The sequence below is a fragment of the Mixophyes fleayi genome, chromosome 8 (assembly GCF_038048845.1).
Source record: "Mixophyes fleayi isolate aMixFle1 chromosome 8, aMixFle1.hap1, whole genome shotgun sequence".
Classification (NCBI taxonomy): domain Eukaryota; kingdom Metazoa; phylum Chordata; class Amphibia; order Anura; family Limnodynastidae; genus Mixophyes; species Mixophyes fleayi.
Genome location: NC_134409.1, coordinates 33,938,429 through 33,957,595, shown reverse-complemented (window position 1 = coordinate 33,957,595; position 19,167 = coordinate 33,938,429). Strand labels below are relative to the sequence as shown.

Here is a 19,167-nt window from a genome sequence, read left to right as displayed (position 1 = left end):
AAATAATTACCATTAATTAATTTAAAAAAAGTATTTATTGAAAGTGGAAATTATGCTGGGGCATTGAATTATATTTAAACTAAGCACACGTACCTAGTAACTCATAGCAACTAATTAGCAATGTAATTTGATCAACTTAGTATGGTAGGCAAAGGAAACAAATGTTTGGGTGCCATGGGATATTGTAAATTTGCACCTTTTTATATATTTTAAAAACTGTAGACTTCACTTCTGATGCACACTGGATGTGCGGTTCAAAATCCCTTGGTTTTGCACTGTCTAAATGCACTATCCACCTAGATGCTCTGCTTAGATCATCATGCACACATATTGTCCACTCTCAGGAAACACCTCTACAAACTAGAAGTGCGCTCAAGTGTTTGGACAGATGAAAAAAATCAAGTCACACTATGCAAAAATGAAAATGTCACATCAAAAGTGCAACATACTACTTCTACCACTTTAGAAAAAAAACATTACATTCAATAAAACTGTTGTTTCTCTGCTAAAATTCTGCACAGTTTAGCCTAGTGTATAGCTTAAATTATTCATGCGTGTGAGGGGGACATTGGGACTTTATTCCACTTAAAACTTTTGTGTGTTTGAAGATTTGTTGTAATGGGTAATGTGCAGCCATAAATGTGCTTCATCACCAAGTACAAGTGGAATGTACAAAATTCTTCAAATTAAATTAATACAATGAGACCCAAATGAATCCTTCTATGTAGTGGAAATAGCTTTGCAACCCTCTGCACTGCAAGCAACAACCTTAAACATGCATCCTCTTCACTGTTTCAAAAATCTTGCTCCACAAATCGGAATCTTGGTTTTGCACTTCTCCACAAAACTGGATGAACTGGTGTAAACTTAGTTTGAAGAGAACACCCACGCTCCACCTGACAATTATTGCTGTGAAAAGCCATGGAAATACTCTACTAATGTTTCATGTTTATAATGTGGAAATATCAAACTCTTGGTAGTACAGTGATGGCAGCAGTCTTAAGGGTATTTAGCTAAATATTGCAAGCATAATTAGCACGGTTATGAAAAACAAAACTGCACATAGCGCAGAAAGATTTGAACTGTAAGTGCAAGAGTAATAGTGAAGAACAGAGTAAGACTGGCCCCCGCTGCCTCAAGGGACGGGGCCCAGATCGGGCATATAATGCGAACGATGAGAGCCATGACACCAGACTCCCTGCACCTTTAACCATCCCAGACATCAGCTGATGGCGCTAGTGCAGAGCAGCTGGGAGGGCTTTGTGGCTTCACTGAAATGATCTGTAGCATTTTTCTGCCATGTCAGATTGATTGCCAATTGAGCGGCATCAAGGTTCTTATTCCAACTACTTTTTGGGGCCTGAAACATTTTGGAGACAGATACTGTCACATACTCATTTGCTTGTAGTCTCTCGCTCATCGTTTGCAACTGTTGATTGCGATGTGAATAAAATAAATTATGCCTTTCTGTAGCTGTAGATTAAACTTTCGTTGACACACAGTCCAAAAGACATAGGACAAACAAGCCACAGCTTGTGTTTTAATTTCAAATAAGCAAAGCAATGTAAATAACACTCAGAGCTGATGTTACACTTTATACCATTTAGTCACTCTTATCACTGAAGCCCTTGGCAAACTTGTCCAGAACAAGATGTTTACCTCTGTTACATTCTGGTGAGCTCACAGTCATCATCCTTCTTGGCTCCAGCCGCTGTTCCTTAGGTTATTCCCACTGATCTGTGTCAGCAGAGCCTCCCTCAGCTTGTCCCTACTGTTTATCCCAGTCTTGCTCACACATAAACACTTATTATAGACATACTGCCCTGCTTCACAAGAATATATTAGAGGGACCCATGACACTTATAGTTCACAGCAGAGAGACAGAGGATATCGCTGGAAAATAGTATAAAAAAAACAGTTTCTGGCCATGCCTATCGAGCAGCTAGCCAAATCCACCACTGTGAGCTCCTATTATTGTATTACCCTGGTGGGCCCTTCATGCCCTAGTCCAGCGCTGGTGAAGAATGTGGTAGCGGTACTTCTGTACCCATGAGTTTTTCAGACACATCCAACTGTCACGAGAGACAGATGAAACATGGATGAGATGCCAGTGCATGAACCAAAATTTATTGGACAAGCTACACTAAATAAAAAAAAGTCTATAAAAAGCAAATTAATTCAACCTTACATCGGGACTATATATATCATACTCAAGAGCAGGTCAACACATTACATTTATTAAAATCATTTTTTTTGTTAATAAAACTATATAGGTTTTTATTATGAACCTCTTGAAATTCAACCCCAAATAGCCACCAATCACTGGTGTGTTGCAGACTGGCAGATATAAGCTATACATTGCCACCAATTATGATGCATTGTAATTTAGCTGTGGAGTTCCAGCAACATTCATAATAATAATAGACATAAATCTCAGGATAATTTCTATTCCATGCAGGAAACACATTTGCACTTCCCCCTTTCTGGTTGATTATGTCCAGCAGGCAGCAGACAATAATTGTTGCTACTCAAAGTAATAGCAAGTGTTTAGTCTGCTATTGCACATGCTAGGATATAGCTAACCCTTCCAGTTCTGAATATCTCCTAACCTACATGTCACTCTTAATAACATGCTTTTTTTAAAGGAACAACAGACATATTACATGGTGGAAATAACAGCAAAGCCCAGAGACATCTGTTGAAGTATAGACATCTTATATTTAAAACTGATAGTTGATGTACAATGCGGTAAAGTGCATCACTATGTATTAATATTCATTGTAACTTCTTGGGAGTTTGGATGGGAACAGTGAGCAGTTTTATTTTTTAATTTGCATTTGAGAAAATAAATAGTTGATAATTCTGTTGTGTCTAGAATCTATTCTCTGACTGGTTGGGGAATGTTAGATGTGTGCAACTCACTAAGACATGCAAGTGAAGCATGATGTAGTGAAGTTTCATTACACATCACTTCTCATCCATGCCTCTTCATGCAACACTCATTCACCACGCATTTCTTGTCACTCAACTCTCGTCCCTCTTGACCTGTCCTTTATGGCTCATCACTCATTGTTTATTAATCACCCCATATCCCTTGTTCCTTATCCCTTGTGATTTGTCAATCATCACTCATAACTCATTTCTGAGGACTCATCCCTGATCACAAACTATTTGTCACTCACTCCTTATAACTTATTTGTCAATTATCACTCGTGTTTGACACATTAAAGATTTGTTTTTTTCTGGCAGATCATGATGTTTGCTGCCAACAAATTATGATTTCTTGTCTGATTCTGATGTTTGGCCCAGTCACTTAAATAAATACTGTAAACAAAGGCTTTCTCTGGAAATTAGGGACCATTGTTAACTATAATCAGAGATCAAGAGACTTCTCCTTTAACCCTATCGTTAGTTAGCATATAGGGCTTCAATTAGAGTTGGGCGTAACTCCAGCTCAATTGTCAAAACCATTATGCTGGGGGGGGGCAAATAAATTAAAATGGGTGGACTGATTTACAGTTTGCGAGGGGACGCGCTCAGGGTAGGGCTGGCAAATTTTAGCCTGGGGGAAAGACTTGAATTAGCAACCTGTTAGGAATATTTTATAGGAACAAAATGCAGGGGACCCAGTGACCCAACCCAAGGTAAGCCACTAAGGCACTGGCCTAGGGCGGCAAATGCTGGATTAGGAGCAAAGCAATAGAAGAAGCAGATTTGCATCTTGGTAAAACCAAGTTGCATTGGAGGGGAAGATGAAATTTGTTGACTGGTTCATAGTTCGGGCAGGGCATGTCCTAGATCAACTTTATATTTCAGTGTAAAAATAAAGCTGTCTGGCGGCAATTGCGCAACTATGGAAACACCCATTACCCCCTACCTTCCACAAAGTTATTATGAAGATTCACTTTAGTTTTCAAATAGAGACATTAGATGCTCCTTACTCTGTGTCTCCGTCTTCTCCAATTGTTAAGTGGATGGCTTGGCACGAATTTCCGACCAATGGCGAAGGTTCTAGATTAATCCACCCCTTGAAATCACATAAACTCCTTACTCTGACCCCTCCTGATCTACCTTCAACCCCGAGCTAAGCCTTAACACTTTGTTCTTCTCCCAGCTTGGTAAGATATTGTTGACATGTTTTTGTGCATATGTTGTTTGGTGTGATATACATTGTTATGTCTGCTCCCTACTATGTACTCCCCTCCCCCCTTTTCTTATTTCTGTACCCTTCCCTTCCTTACTTTTAAAACCTTAATAAAAATGATTGATGATTAAAAAATAAATAAAGCTGGTTTGGTCTTTTGCAGGTAGGGTGATTTTTCATGTGCCACATGAAAAAGCACTCAAAGTTATCAAGTATTGGTGTGCAACATGAAATAACAGCCCATAATTTCCTTGCGTGCAAAAGTATATATTAAATTGCACTCCTTGCATTATAACATTGTTTGGTCAGGAGCAAATTTACTCCTTTTTTTTTTTTACTTTGCTCCTAACTCATCATCAGGCCCATAATGTCCATTCAATTAAATAATTTTTTCTATGCTTTCAAAAATAAATACTTATTTTAGTGTATTTTTATACTTTACGTTTTTGTTAACAGTCTTACATTCACACAAGGGGCTCTGTCTGTTTTACTGTTCACATCATAGTTATATTCCTCCTTAGTATCCTCTTCACTCAGTGATTCAGATCATAGTATTGACCCCGATACTGATGTTAGACGTTTTAAAAATAAAATTAAGCGGTGCTGTGTGGGATAAACATTCTAAGTAAAGTGTAGGAGAACAGAATGTGAGTTACTTTGCTATTATTTAAAATATAAAAAAAACAAACAAACAAGATTCTTTAAATGTGCTGATCATGGGAAATTCCCCAGTTATAAATATAACTGCACAGTGGTTAAGAGCCTCTTTTGCGGTTTGTAGATATAATGGAGCTAATCTAGTGGCAGCTTATAAGGGTTTTTTATTTTTCGAAAGATTTTACAGCAAGACGCCAGCGCACCAAAAAATAAAGGGTCAATGAGTTTGATGTAGAGGAGTATTCCTAATAATTTTTTTTTCTTTTATGTATGTCACTGGGACCTGTATTTCACCACCAGCAAAATTATTATTTACATCTATTTTTTTACTTATTAGCCGTCATCTAGCTCACCAGGGGTGTGGAAAAAGCCCTAGTACCAAACCTAGGAAGAGGACCTACACTTTTTTTTTTGCAATCCCGATTTCCCTAGGGATTTCAAACCTATGCTGACTGGTTTAGGGCTGGTTGTCACTGTGACAGGGGGACTCCATGCTCCCTGCTATAGTGCCACCAGCCCAGACCAGCATAGCCTAGTGCTGGTATTGGATAATTAGGACCACATGCTTTTTCAATTCTAGCCTAGGGTGGCTGCACTAAGGCTGGTTTGGCCTTTTGGGGGTGGGGCCCTGCTTTATTAAAAATAGATTTATATTACACTAAAGCGTATCCTTTACTTTTAACATAGGATACAGGGGATGGCTGAAAAATTTTAGTCCAGGGGGCGAGACTTGGCCAGTCCAGGGGGAATAATGCCCCGCAGCCCCTCCAGACAGCACCTGATAGGATATGGTTTAAATTTGAATATACGCAATGTGTACTATGCAGAGCGCACATTTCTTAAGATATGGCGACTCTGAATACTGAATGAAGTATGTATTTTAAAAGGAGACAATTTACACCTACATTTTAAGCGTAAATTGTGTCCAATTTGAGCTGTGTAGTAAGTCTTTTCTTTATATTTTGGATGTGCGGCCGACATACTGAAGGCCACAGGGGCACTGCAGCATGTAAACAACTCCCTCTGTATTGCAATTTATGCGGTCAAAAATCTTATATATGTTTTATTATTGTCTTGCAGGTAGACTTAGCGAAGGAGGAAAAGTGTGAATTCCTTCCTTTCTTGTCACCTCGCAAAGTCATTCTGAAAAGTGGGAAAGTAAGTGGTATGGAATTTGTCCGCACAGAACAGGATGAGGAAGGAAACTGGATTGAAGACGAAGATCAGATTGTTCGGTTAAAAGCAGAAGTAATCATCAGTGCATTTGGATCAATACTAAGCGATCCCACAGGTACAGCATTTGCGTAACGAGGGTTGTGAGCTGAATTGTATGGTATATCATATGGCATCTACACATGCAAAAGCCTCATGGTATATATTGATTCATGGCCCTGCAATCACATGTGGCCAGCTTCCTACAAGTCTGAGGCAAGGTAGCTGTCAAAAAATGGATATAAAAAAGTTAGGTGATTGTTCAGCTTGTTTTCCATATCTCTTAACATGATTACAAAATAGATAGATCAATGACTAGCACAGGCCAAGAAAATGTCATGAAAAGCCACCAATGATTCTTATTTTTATTAATATTACTTTTCATCCTGAATTTCCAAAGAACATGATGCAGCTTTGTTCAGTTGATCAAAACAGACTATGATGGAATTGTTTGTTGCACAACAATATATGGCTATTGTTTGGATTACTGCTTTTTATCTTGAAGTTCTGAAGGCAATTTGGCTAATGAAAAGTCAATTCCATCCTATATCTCTTTTTTTTTTTTTTTGGTCTTTTACTTTCTTTGGCAAGAGACACAAATTGAGAATTAAATGAAAAATTCAGCCCAGTTAAATGTGTGTCATATGAAAATATCAAACATATTTTAGAGTTCCCCCAGAATAGCAGAAACTTTAGTGTTATATGAGGGCCTTTCTTAAGGTAATGTAGATGTGGCAAGTTTAGCAATCTTTTGGGTGAAAGGAAAGTATCAATACAAATAGTGAGCATATAAAGCCTTCACAAAATACAGGTATGTCTTCCCAGGTTGTAGTATGGCCTGACTAAAAAGTGAGAATTTAAAACGTATTGTAAATTAATTAAGTTATGAGTATATTTGATAGTCTAAATCAGATTCAGGGGTTTAATTACTAGGGTAGCAGGCATCACCAGTTCACTAGCATTATTTGGGATTGGGTCCAGCAATACTCCCTTCTAGCCTCCTGTGTCCCCCTCTACTCTCAAAAGAGTAGAATGGGGACCGCATCTGTGCATGCGCCAACTCAAAAGAGAACTCCGCTCTGCTTGTTTTAGAGCACATCAGGGGAATTGAGAAGCAGTGGCCTTTTGGGGTGGGTGGTGGGATCTGGCATTGCGTCCGCCTCCCCTGCACCCCTGGTAGCAGGACTAGCAGCTGCTGTGGAGAAAATCAAAGGTATCTCAGCTGCCAGACCCATATAACTTCCACCCATACATATTTAAACCCTGCTCCAGTCTGTTCTCTCTTCTGAGTGCTGCAGAAGAATAGCTCTGTGTCTGCTGGTCCCACAAGACATTTGAAGCCCCAGAATACTGTGCGTGTGTGCTGGCTTTCTAGGGTCCAAAATTAAATTCTGCTGAAAATTTTACTCTGATGCTCCCTACCTCTCCGAGCAATAAAGGCAGAGCTATGCACAACAGAGGAAGATGAGGCTGATGGTTCAATAAGGTTAGTGAGTAGATGGTAGGGCAGTGTAGGGAAGTATGTCCCTGCGAGAAATTTGCTTTGCTGCCCCCGAAGTTGTTGTTACTCTCCCTTATCTGAACTCTCTGATCTCAGACTTTGTGGTATAAATGGCATGACAATCCAATCAGAGTACAGTCATCAGGGAGTCAGAACAAACTGTATAGCCCATGAACTCTCAATTGGCATCAAAATATTAAAGTGTATATTCATCTATGTTGCTTGGTGTTCTGCTCACACTAGGGGGTAAATGTATAAGCGTCCGATTTTTTCAGCGCTTTAAAATGGCAGCAAATCGCGGTTGATACCTTGCAAATTTACTCCCCAAGTTGCCAGATATATTAAACTGGGATTTTTACTGTGATCTTAAAAATCGCTGGTCATCTCTGGCGATTTGCTGCGATATCAAACACTCCCGTGTTTTGCTAACTCTCCTGTGTTGTCCTCATCTAGCAGCGTGATTAGTAAACACATCACTGTTACACTGGCTCTGTCTATAGAGCCCGAGATCCATGCTGTCATGGGAAAAACCCTTATACTATAAATAGACCTCGTGGCTGAGCTAAGTTCATTGGGTATCAGAGCTTGTACACCGTACAAGCTGTTTTGCGGCGTCTCATCTTTTTTTACTTTTTAACCAAGCATGTTCCACAGTGGAATACAAATATGGGGCCCCTCCTGGGCTGAAGATAAGAATACTGCAATCAACATGGGGGCCCCCCAGGCCAGAAAAACGGAAGATTTTTTCAACCAGGGACTTTTGGAATACAATTTTTTTTTGGACTTGGTTTTCAAGTAGGGACTTTGGAATACAAATTTATTTGGACTTGGTTTTCAAGCATTTTTAATTAAAAGCTGCTGATGACAGAAGAAGAAATCTGATTGGTGAGTATTTTGGGGTTTTCTTATTTTAAATAAATGTATGTGGTATGAATGAGGGTGTGTATTATTTTTATTGGGGTTTTATTAGTTTTATTAAAAGTGTGTGTTTGTACACAGGTTTTTTTTGTTCATTTAACATTTCGTTTTGAGGAACTACAGGTCTCAACCAGTCCATGGGTATGCTGGTGCTTGTAGTTATACAAGCATCAGAATGCCCACACTGTTTATGGTAGCCCAGGCTGGCTGGGACTTGTAGTTCCACAAAACAAAATGGTATCCGTTTGTTTTTTCACGTAAATTTTGCCATTATTACCCTACTACCCACATCCCACAGGGTAGGAAGAGCCCTAGTGCTTTCAGCACTGGGCTAGTTATTCCTAGAGGGGGGGGCCCGCTAGCTTTTTGGCAGATACCACTCCCTAGGAAATCCAGTCCAGCGCTGAACAGCCTGGGGTTGGTCGTCATTATGACACGTGTCACCCTGCTATAGTGCCATCCACCCCAGCTGGTTTGCCTACTGCTGGTTATGTGAAAATCGGGGGAACCTCATGCAAATTTTTCCCTGATTTTCACATAACCAGCAGTAGGCTGGCAGAACTAGGGTTAATAGGGGCTGGGCAGGGGGCCTCACACTTTTTTTTTTTAACTTTTATCTATTTTTACACTTTTAACAGCCGCCGGACCTCCGGCTATATAGTCAGACAGTGTAACACTGATGTGTTTACTAAACACGCTGCTAGGATGCAGCGTGTTGTATTTGGCGATTTTCCAAGCAAACTCAGCAGTGTTTGCTTAATCGCAGGTTCATACATTTGGGACTTGTATAGCTAGAGTGGCAAACAATCGGGACTTAGATCTCTATCGATTTGGGAAATAGCGATTCTGACAGAAACACATCTCTAGCGAACTTACATGAAATCTCAGGTTCATACATCTGTGAGTTTCAACTCTCCAGAGAAAATCACTGGATTTGCAAAATCGCACCTTAAAACATTTACCCCAGAACTGAGAATTTAGGGAACAAATGTAGATGCATTCATATAAAGTTAAAATAAATGTTTAGATTGTTGAAGTTCTGTGTTAGAGTGAAGACTTGAAATTATGGGTTACTTTTATTGGGGGGGTGGGGAGTAGGTGTCGGAGGAAGCAGAGCTTAATAAGAGCTATACAATAAGAGATGAGCAAAGTTGTAGCAACATTCCATGCAAATTCAGTTTAGTAGTGGGTTAGGCAACTTCCCTGAGGTGCAAAGTTACAATTTCAAACTTCCAGTCCTGCTTTTACTTTGCCATTCCACAGAATGCAGAATTTTTAGTCTTTAAATAGAGCTGTGAAAATGACAGTATCCATTAATTTTGCTGTATGGTGTGGTTGAGGTATAATAAGGAGCATATATTTTTTTTTTATTTCAACAGCCAAATATGTAATGAGAATATTCTGCCAAATTATTTTAAACATCTCTACAATCTGTCTATTGGCTGAGCATTGGTATCTACTTTTGGTTGCAAAGTGCAGTTTCTGTGCTGTAAAAATATAGGTGCAATGTTTTTTTAAAGCTGTTTTTAGAGTTACCTAATTCTAGTTTGGTCAATGTTTTGCCTTGGATGAAAGTAAACTGTTTGCTCCTTGAACAAATGAAACACATGTGACATTCTCATGCATTATGTTATACCCCATTTATGTGACAATCTTTCTTGTGATAATCCTAATTGATTGGGCATATGTATGTTATATATATATATATATATATATATATATATATATATATATCTATCACATGTTGCAATGTACACAAATGTGCTGTAGCCCATAGTAATCAATCAGATTCTGTCATTTTTCTTTCACAGTAAAAATAAAAGCTAGCATCTCATTGGTTGCTATAACACTTCTGAACTCGGTACCATTTAATTGAATGAGGCCCAATGTGTGCTATTTAGAAATATAGATCATAAATGTATTAAACTAAGTTTGTGCCTTGGCTATAAACATTGCTCCATGACCCTATTTTAATAAAAAGATTTTCTGCTCATTAATAAGGACTTCCTAATAGATAAAGGAGTTGACCACTTGATAATACCATTGTAGATAAGAGAGTATTGCTAAATACTGAATAATCATTAAGATGTGAAGAAAATGTTTGTCTTAGACGCAACCAAAAATAACAGTAAAACTCAAACTGTGCCGCATCTAAACGGACTCCCTTAACACAATGAATTTATTGCATATAACTAATGTACTGTCACATACAAAGCATACGTTGTGATGCTGGATACTTAGCTTCCATCCCCAGTGTACTTGTGAAACCGATAAACTCTGAGCCTTCTGCCAAGTTGGAATCTCATGGAAAAAAAATCCCAGCATTGAGATAATATAAAGAAATTATCGTCCTTCCAGGCCACTGATGAATCATATGCAGAACCATATGGGCAATCTGGTATTACATCTGCCTCTACCAGACTGACTCTGTACATAAACAGGTGTTCATTTTCCAGTCCTACAAATATGTGATACCCATACATAGTGAGAGTTTAAAAAACAGTTAGTTATGATAGCAAGAAGGTTTTGTCCAGGAATATATTGGCATTCATCTTTGGGTTTTGAAATTCGCTTGAGAAGGTGTTGCAAAAATAGTTTTATTATAGGCAAAGAACTATACAATATTCTGATGGAACAAGTTTATTTTAAACAAATATTGTGCAGTGATTTTAACACACTAATGATTTTAACACACTATAGTACAATACACTATATACACTATCTACAGTATATGTGAGGGAGTGGAGCTATAACAGAGCAGTGCAGGAGATTTTCTCTATGCTGTGTGTGTCGCAAATTGTTGTTTATGTCAAATTCAGACTGTCTTACATAGTATATTTTTTATTGTGAATTTAATGACCTGTTGACTTTTGCCCACTCTGGGCCTTAGCCATTTATGAAAGTAGACAAAAAAAGGAGTAAATGTTCTCTGGGACAAACCATGTTGCAATGCAAGGGTGCAAATGAGTTTATTGCACATAAGTTAAATACTTGATAGCTTTATTTTTACACTGAAATTTAAAGTTGATCTAGGACATACCCTACCCCTAGTACAAATCTGTCCCCACATTTTAAATTTAACTCCCCCTTCAATGCAACATGGTTTTGCCCAGGTGCAAAGTTACTCCTTTTTTATGCTTTGATGTTCTTAATGACTAGGGCCCTCTTTGTGTACCTATGTATTTATATATGTATATGCAGTATATAACCCATATAAACTGCAATCTTTATGTTCTGGAACCTCCTGAACAGGATTCTATAGACTTCTGCTTGGGTTATGGCACCCACACTGCTTTCTCCATGTCTCATCAGTAAGAGCTAAGTGAAGGTCAACTGGCTGTATACATCTGTCTCATTCAGTAGAGAAGTGGACATATTTTAAAAGAGCAATATGATTAAGTGATCTATTGGTGCTGTGTAGCTTCATAGCGTATAAAGACATTAGAACGTTGGTAAAACTATAATATATTAGAAATGAAAAAGAATTTACAGGTTCCGGAAGTGCCAGGTAAAGAGATCAAAATGGTTATTAAATATGAAAAGGGAAGTGCATAAGAAACCAAATCATAATGAAATATAGTCATTAGACCTGCTCCACTACAAAGGCCAAACACTTGTAGATCAAATCCTGGTGGGAAGTCTTTGTTGGTACAAATTATGAGAAAAGAGGAGTTGCAGATGTTCGTTTCAGCTCTGTGTGAATAGATTGTCAAAGGATTAACGCCTTGGTGCCTGTGATTTTGTATTATTCATTTTGTATCCCAAGATATGTTGAAAAATCTTTCAGTATCTTGAATAGATTGTGGAGTGTCGTCAATGGGTGGTAGATGTTGAGAATTATGTAATCTACAAAGGGTCTTATTCTGTAGTCAGTGGGTCCTCTAACATCTTGTGATAAGCTTAGTTAACCCTGTCCAGTTTCTCCCTATATGTCAAATCCACTAGACAGAGCCCCCATTCATAAAATCTGATAAGCTTCCATAGATCTCATATGACTGAAAAGTAGGTGGAAATTCAAGAAAACTGAGTAAAGAGAACATGTATGTACAATCCAAGTGATCGGAAGAATGGTGTATATAGTGATATGCCAACTGCAATTTGTCCTACTGCCTACATTATAAAACTATCAAATTCCATTCACTTCCATTCCAAGTACATTTTTCATACCACCACTTTTAAATGTCCACTTTGGACACTGATACAAGTGATCCGATGCCTTTTGTGTGTCTAAAGAGAGTAGCATCAAAGGACACTTCAAGGACTTTGCACAAGCAGTTAAACTGATCACTAATTTGTCTAAAGTTTGGCACCCTGGTTTGAACCCATCTTCTTAGTGTACACCAACTGAGGTATGAGCAGGTCCAGGCAATTATCCAGAATTTTATCAAACAGCTTTATATCTGTATTAACTGAAGAGCTGACTCTGTAACGGTTACAGTTCAGCAGATCCTTCCCTCCTTGGAATACACATCATTTTAGTTCTCTGCATATGAGCGATAAGAGGCTTGAATTCTTGGAACTTAAAAGCTCCACAAGATGAGGGACTATCAATTAGCTGAACATCTTAAATGTACTTCGCAGGAAAGCTGACTGGCTTGATCTCCTTTTTGTGTTTACAGTCCTTGATAGCACCCAACACATTTGAAAGTGAATATGGTATTCTATGTATTCCCTCTGTTCCTCTGTCAACTTGGGTTATGCCAGCAAAATAAAGTTGTAAAACTTTCAACTTCTCTAGGATTTGAAGTGTCATGAATAATTGTGGTAACCGAGTGCCAAATAGAGTGCGCCATTTAGCCAAACAGAAGCAAATAAAAAATGAAAAGAAAATTCTCTCATCCTTCCTTGGTAGCCCGCCTCCGAGCAAGTGTTTAGGGAAGGAATACAGGGAATTAGCTAAAACATTACGTTTTTATATCTAATTTTTCCATTTATTGTAGATTCCCTAGCTTAAAATTGAAATACCTCTGGGAATCAATTTAAAATAGAAAAATAACACTGTTCTTCTTTGGCGCCTGTAGTTATATGCCATTTTATAGGAGCTAATAGTGTGATGATGGAAAGATCAGGGCACCTGCACTGTATTGCTTACTGATTCCCCAGAGTTCTCTTTCTTCAAGAACAGCACAAATGTGTCCTCTACTGCACTACTGAATGTAAAACTCAAAGCGATAAGGAAGTGACAGGTTTAATAGATTTCATAGGAAAGAGAAAGCAGAGATATCACTCCAGTAATATCAGGGCTGCACACTGCAAACTGAATCATTCCACTCCACAGTCCAGACTTTTAAGGAACAGTTGAACCATTGATGTATTCATTGTATGTATGTATTTTTTTAACAGTTGCAGGATCAATAAAAATGCAAACAGAATAACACTGTAATTGTTTCCTATTTCATTTTTTTCAAATAATGGTAATGGCTTATTTAACCTGTTTATGGTTTCCTGATCCATGTTTCTGACAATCTCATGAAAGAATTGCACAGTGAATAACTCTTGCTGCTAGTGAAGTCTGAATGTATCTCCTTTCATGCAGAGGGGTGGTGTTGTTGGTAAAGTTCCATAATTAGTTGTTGCATTGATAACTGGGATTAGTCAGTGCTTTATTCCTTATCTAAGGATATAGTTTGGGGAATGTATTATTTTTATTATAAATAATAATATTATTTCATATTATTTATAAAGTGCCAACATACTAAACCATGCTATACATTGAGGGGGTCATTATACATACACACATACATGTGTAAATATGGCCTTGCTGAAAGAAGCCTAATGTGTGATGAACACTTGATATACAGGGGCCAACGCAGGATTCCCCCCCCCCCACCAAAAAATAAAAAAAATATATATAAAAATATATATAGCTCAGCTCCATTTTGGCGATGCTGAATTGTACAGCAGCTGCGGCGCTGTCAAAGAAGCGTCCGTGGCAGTGCTGTATTGCAGTAATACAGCACCGGCGCGGATGCTTCTTTGACAGCGCCGTGGCTGCTGTACAGTACAGTGCTGCTATGTAGGGGCAATGTTCAGCGCCTGTATATTCGCGGAGGGGAGGGAAATTCCCCCTGTGTGCGCCCCTGATATATATGGTGGAATAACAATTGTGACTACTGTAAGGAAAAATGAGAGCGGCTGCTATGAGGCATATTTGGTGTAAAAACAGTGATTATGGAGAAAAGGAAGAGGGAAAGGCTTCTCTTAAGAGAATTCTCATGGACCATTTAAAGATTTTGAAGATTGAGGAGAGTTTGATATGGAGTGGTAGTTCCGTGGAAGAGATGTGTAAAGAAGAGTTCAACATGAAGGGTGGAACCAAAATATGAAGTAGTAGTTTGAAAGATGATGTATGGAATATTCTCTGCTCAGTTTGTTTTATGTTTATTTTTAAATGCCTTTGAGACAGATTGCTGAAGAAAGTTAGTGCGCAAATCCTTTAGGTACTCCAACAGTGAATGGTGGGGAGGAGGATGTGGTTTCACTGAAGAAAATTGTGATGGATTTGATGAAATCTATGAGTGTGCAGTATCATGGATGTCAAGGAAACTCTACCTGGAGAGTGATAAATGACAGCAGCACGAATGTGGAGAGGATAAAATAGATGCATAGTGTGGACTTTAAAGGAAGAGAATGAGGGAGGGTTCAGAGGGTATGACTTTGAAGGTGCAGCTTGGAGAAAGTATATTGCCTACTGGCTGAGGGAGAGTCCCCCATAGTAGAAAGCTGCAGGGGATGTAGTGTCAGAGGAGGTGAGCTGAATTTCTGTGATGGCAATAAGGTTGAGGCAGGGGCGGATCTAGAAAACTACTGTACCCGGGGTGATTTAGGGGGGGCGATTTAGGCCCCGCCCCTTTCTAACAGTTTAGTCTGCCGACGGCTGCACAGTATGTGCAGGTCCGTCCAGCCGTGACAGGCAGGGACAGTGTTCTGCCCGGCTGCTCTGCACAGTATGTGCAGGTCCGTCCAGCCGTGACAGGCAGGGACAGTGTGCTGCCCAGCTGCTCTGAATGTGTTTTAAACACAATCAGAGCAGCCGGGCAGAACACTGTCCCTGCCTGTCACGGCTGGACGGACCTGCACATACTGTGCAGCCGTCGGCAGCAAGTGTCTGCTAGGGGGGGCGATCGCCCCGATCGCCCCCCCCCCCCCCCCCCCCCCTGGATCCGCCACTGGGTTGAGGGATTTAGAAATTAATAAATCATGAATGGATGCAAGTTTGTTACAGTGCACAGGAGAAGGGAAGAGATGATAGTGTGGAGATATGTGGATAAGGTTGGCGGGATTGCAAGTGCAGGATGGATGGAATGGTTTGGGGTGTAGCGAGGAGCGTGAGCAGAGAATGGGGTTTGTACAGGGCCCAGGGTTAGGTAAGATGTCACCAGCAGCCATGAGAAGGAACAAATTGAGAAAGAGGACATGTGAGGAGGATTTGTGGGTGTGAGGTTTTTTCTGTTTATTTAGGCTGGTGAGTGTGATGTGTGCAGGAGACAAAACAGTTCATGTGTGCAGACTAGTGAGGAGGGAAGTAGTGAAGTGGAAATCATAATAAGGGAGGGAAAAATAATGTGATGGAGATGGAATAAGAGTTTGGGGAGAAGTGTGGTGACAGTAAATAGGATTGTGTGTAAATTGAGTAGGTGCATGATGGAGAGATGTGAGAGATGTGAATGAATGTGTATTTGCTGCGGTAGGTAATGAGGGGGTGGAATGGAATAATTGATCTAAATTGTGCAGGGCAATGGAGCAGGACAAGAGAGGATGTATATGGAACTTTACCATCCCCTGGCTGGGTTTAATAGAGTAGGCAGTTTCTGCAGCTTTGACACAATGAGGTCCAGGATGCTAACAGTTGCATGCAGAAGGCCCAGCAGCCAAACATAGATGACAACAGCAAATACAATTGAGCTCAGTGAGCAGCTGAACAGATGTTGAAACGGCAATAACAATTGAGCTCTGTGGACCCCTCAGGTGAACAGAGATGGTAGTTCAGTAGATCCTAAAACAGCCTTGTTTTTTATGTGAAGTCGATCCTCAGTGCTGCTGTAAAGTTTGCCAACAGAATACAGAAATATTCAATGCTTTATATTTGTGAGAATGAGAAAAGTGGGAGCTCAAGCAAAGAGCTGAGCAAGTCTACAGCTTATTTCAACCTCCGTCCGTATGCCAATGGATAGTTTATAAGAGGATGAAAGGAGAAATGCAACATCATCTCCAGTAAAATGGCGGTATGGGATGTCATACCTGAATGTTTTTGTTTTGTCTTTGAACTAGTCTACAGTGTCGTGGACATTGATCACTATTGTTGTGGCATGTGGATTTTGGTTAAACAAAGAGTAAAAGGTGTAAAACGGGTAGTAGAGATTTATATATATATTATATATGTAGAGCCATTATTTTGGACAGTGCTGTACAGAGCATAGTAAATGATTTACATCAGTCCCTACCCCCATTGTAGCTTATAGTTTAAATTCTCTTCCACACAAACCCATATACTTTAGAGTCCATTTTTGTCAGCAGCCAATTAACATACCAGTATGTTTTTGTACTGTGGGAGGAACCTGGACCATCCCATACAAACATGGGGAAAACCTAGCTACCCAGACAGGGCCCTGGTTGGAATCGAACCCATGGCCCAGGTGCTGTGAGGCAGCAATGCTAACCACTGTGCTACCCAAAATTTGAGTGAATACACTGTTTAAGAAGGTATGTATATTGAGGTGATAATTACATTATTATCTTACTTCTGGCATTGCTGTTAAGTCCAGGCATTCCCTTGAAGGTCACACTGTGAGGGTAAAAGTATACGATAAATAAATCCCACTTTTTCCCAGTGAAGCAGATGGGAATATATGTATCTCAAAAGATAGTCTTAGGGGTATATTTACTAAACTGCGGGTTTGAAAAAGTGGAGATGTTGCCTATAGCAACCAATCAGAATCTAGCTGTCATTTTGTAGAGTGCACTAACTAAAAGACAGCTATAATCTGATTGGTTGCTATAGGCAACATCTCCACTTTTTCAAACACGCAGTTTAGTAAATCTAGTCCTTAGTCTAAAAAATGGATTTCTGCAGTCCCATGTTACGGCTAAGCTGGGTTTGAATTTATCGACTATGGCTGGAATGATGTTGGTTGTGATTTAGGGGTTTGGCAATTTCCTAAGGTGATCCTGTAAGTCCGAGAGTACTACTAATAAAATGATTTACTCTGCCGTGATATAGGGAGCACAAACTAGGAGACATAGTTCAGGGTTGAAATATAGGTCAATACACCACTCAACCTGCACAGAGTAAAGTGGGAAGAGATATATTAGTTAACAAAAAGTGAGGTAGAATGTGAATGTCAAAAATCTTGGACAGATTTTGTTCCTTCCTCGTAGAGATATCCTAATTATTTTAACTTTTATGTTGCCTTACGCTGGTGTCAGATGGGTACTTTGAACAATAGCACTTTTCCAGAAACAATGAAGCTTTAAAGGCACTGCATGTAAGATCTTCTGACTGCTATTGCACTCATGTCACAGGGGAGCAGCAATCCCTATTCATTTCAGTGCGTCATCACGGAGCTTTTTTGACTGCTCTGAATGCTAGCTAGTTCATTACAAGCTGGAAAAGTGCTAGTATTCAAATCACTGACACTAGCTTTATGGTCCAAAAAGAAACATTAAGCATTAAAAAAGCAATTATCGTTTAATAGTTTTTATAATCTATCTACTTGGGAGAAAGATATTTCAACTAACCTATATCAATCTGAGCTCTCCCACCCCCTCCCTCCTTGCAAAAGAATTTGGCAGGCAACCACTCTAATGTTAGTTTACTTTTTCTGTAATATTATTATTTTTATTGTTTTTTTAAAACAAGAGACTTGATACGAAAAGAAAAAAACCTCGAAGGTAATGGTAAAGGAATTGAAGTCATGCTTTATAAATATCTTAGTACACCGTTGCTTGTGAATACCTATTACATGTTTTGACTTCTGAAACACTTTAGAAATGTCATAGTAAAGAAAGAGGGGATAGAACAATGGGTAGGCAAAGGGGGTGTGACTGAAGAAGGGGGAATGTACCCACCTTGCACTGTGGGGGCCAATGATAGTGTGGGTAGTAAAGAGAGAAGAGGTTAGTGACAACCAGAAAGAACCCAAAAGAGCACACACAAAAATAATCAATGATGTAATAAGCATTTCCTAATGTGGTTTTGTCTCTGTACTATTGCCATTGTACCAGTTAATCTTTTTAGCATTGTTAGCATTTTGCCAGCCATGTGATGTAGCCACACATCATTTGATAGAGTTTGATAAAAAAAAGGAAGTAGGCAGTACTATTATCTAATTCTAATGCCCATGGTGAAGGGTTCCATATTATTTGAAGAGAGCAAGGCAGAGGATGAGTGGAATGTAAAATTAAAAATAACATTTTAAATAGTTGGGAACAGCCCTCAACCATTTATGATCTAGTCTGTCCCTGTCCAGTAAGGATTTGAATGCTGTGAAGACACATACCTCACAATTCTGTAAAGGTATGAGAGTTTTTCCATATAGCATATGTGAGACCTTCCATTGTATGAGATAGCTTGGTTAACCAAAAGAGCCACTGAAAGTAAGGTAATATATCTCCATTTTAAAGGTATTACATTTTTGCAGTGTTCAGCAAGTAGGCAGTCCAATTTCTTCCTCAACACTGGGCTCATCTCACAATTAACCATTGTTATTGTCACGGTTGGCTTACAGGAAATTGA

At 39.2% G+C, this 19,167-nt stretch overlaps 1 protein-coding gene across 2 annotated transcripts in view; it reads left to right on the top strand.

Annotated features, from left to right (window-relative positions):
• The window catches only part of DPYD (dihydropyrimidine dehydrogenase), an 816,112-nt gene that overhangs the window by 370,712 nt on the left and 426,233 nt on the right, over positions 1–19,167 (top strand). For both annotated transcript variants that reach the window (XM_075182332.1, XM_075182333.1), the window contains exon 11: positions 5,882–6,092. In XM_075182332.1, coding sequence (XP_075038433.1) covers positions 5,882–6,092 — 211 coding nt within the window. The remainder of the gene's footprint in view (positions 1–5,881; positions 6,093–19,167) is intronic.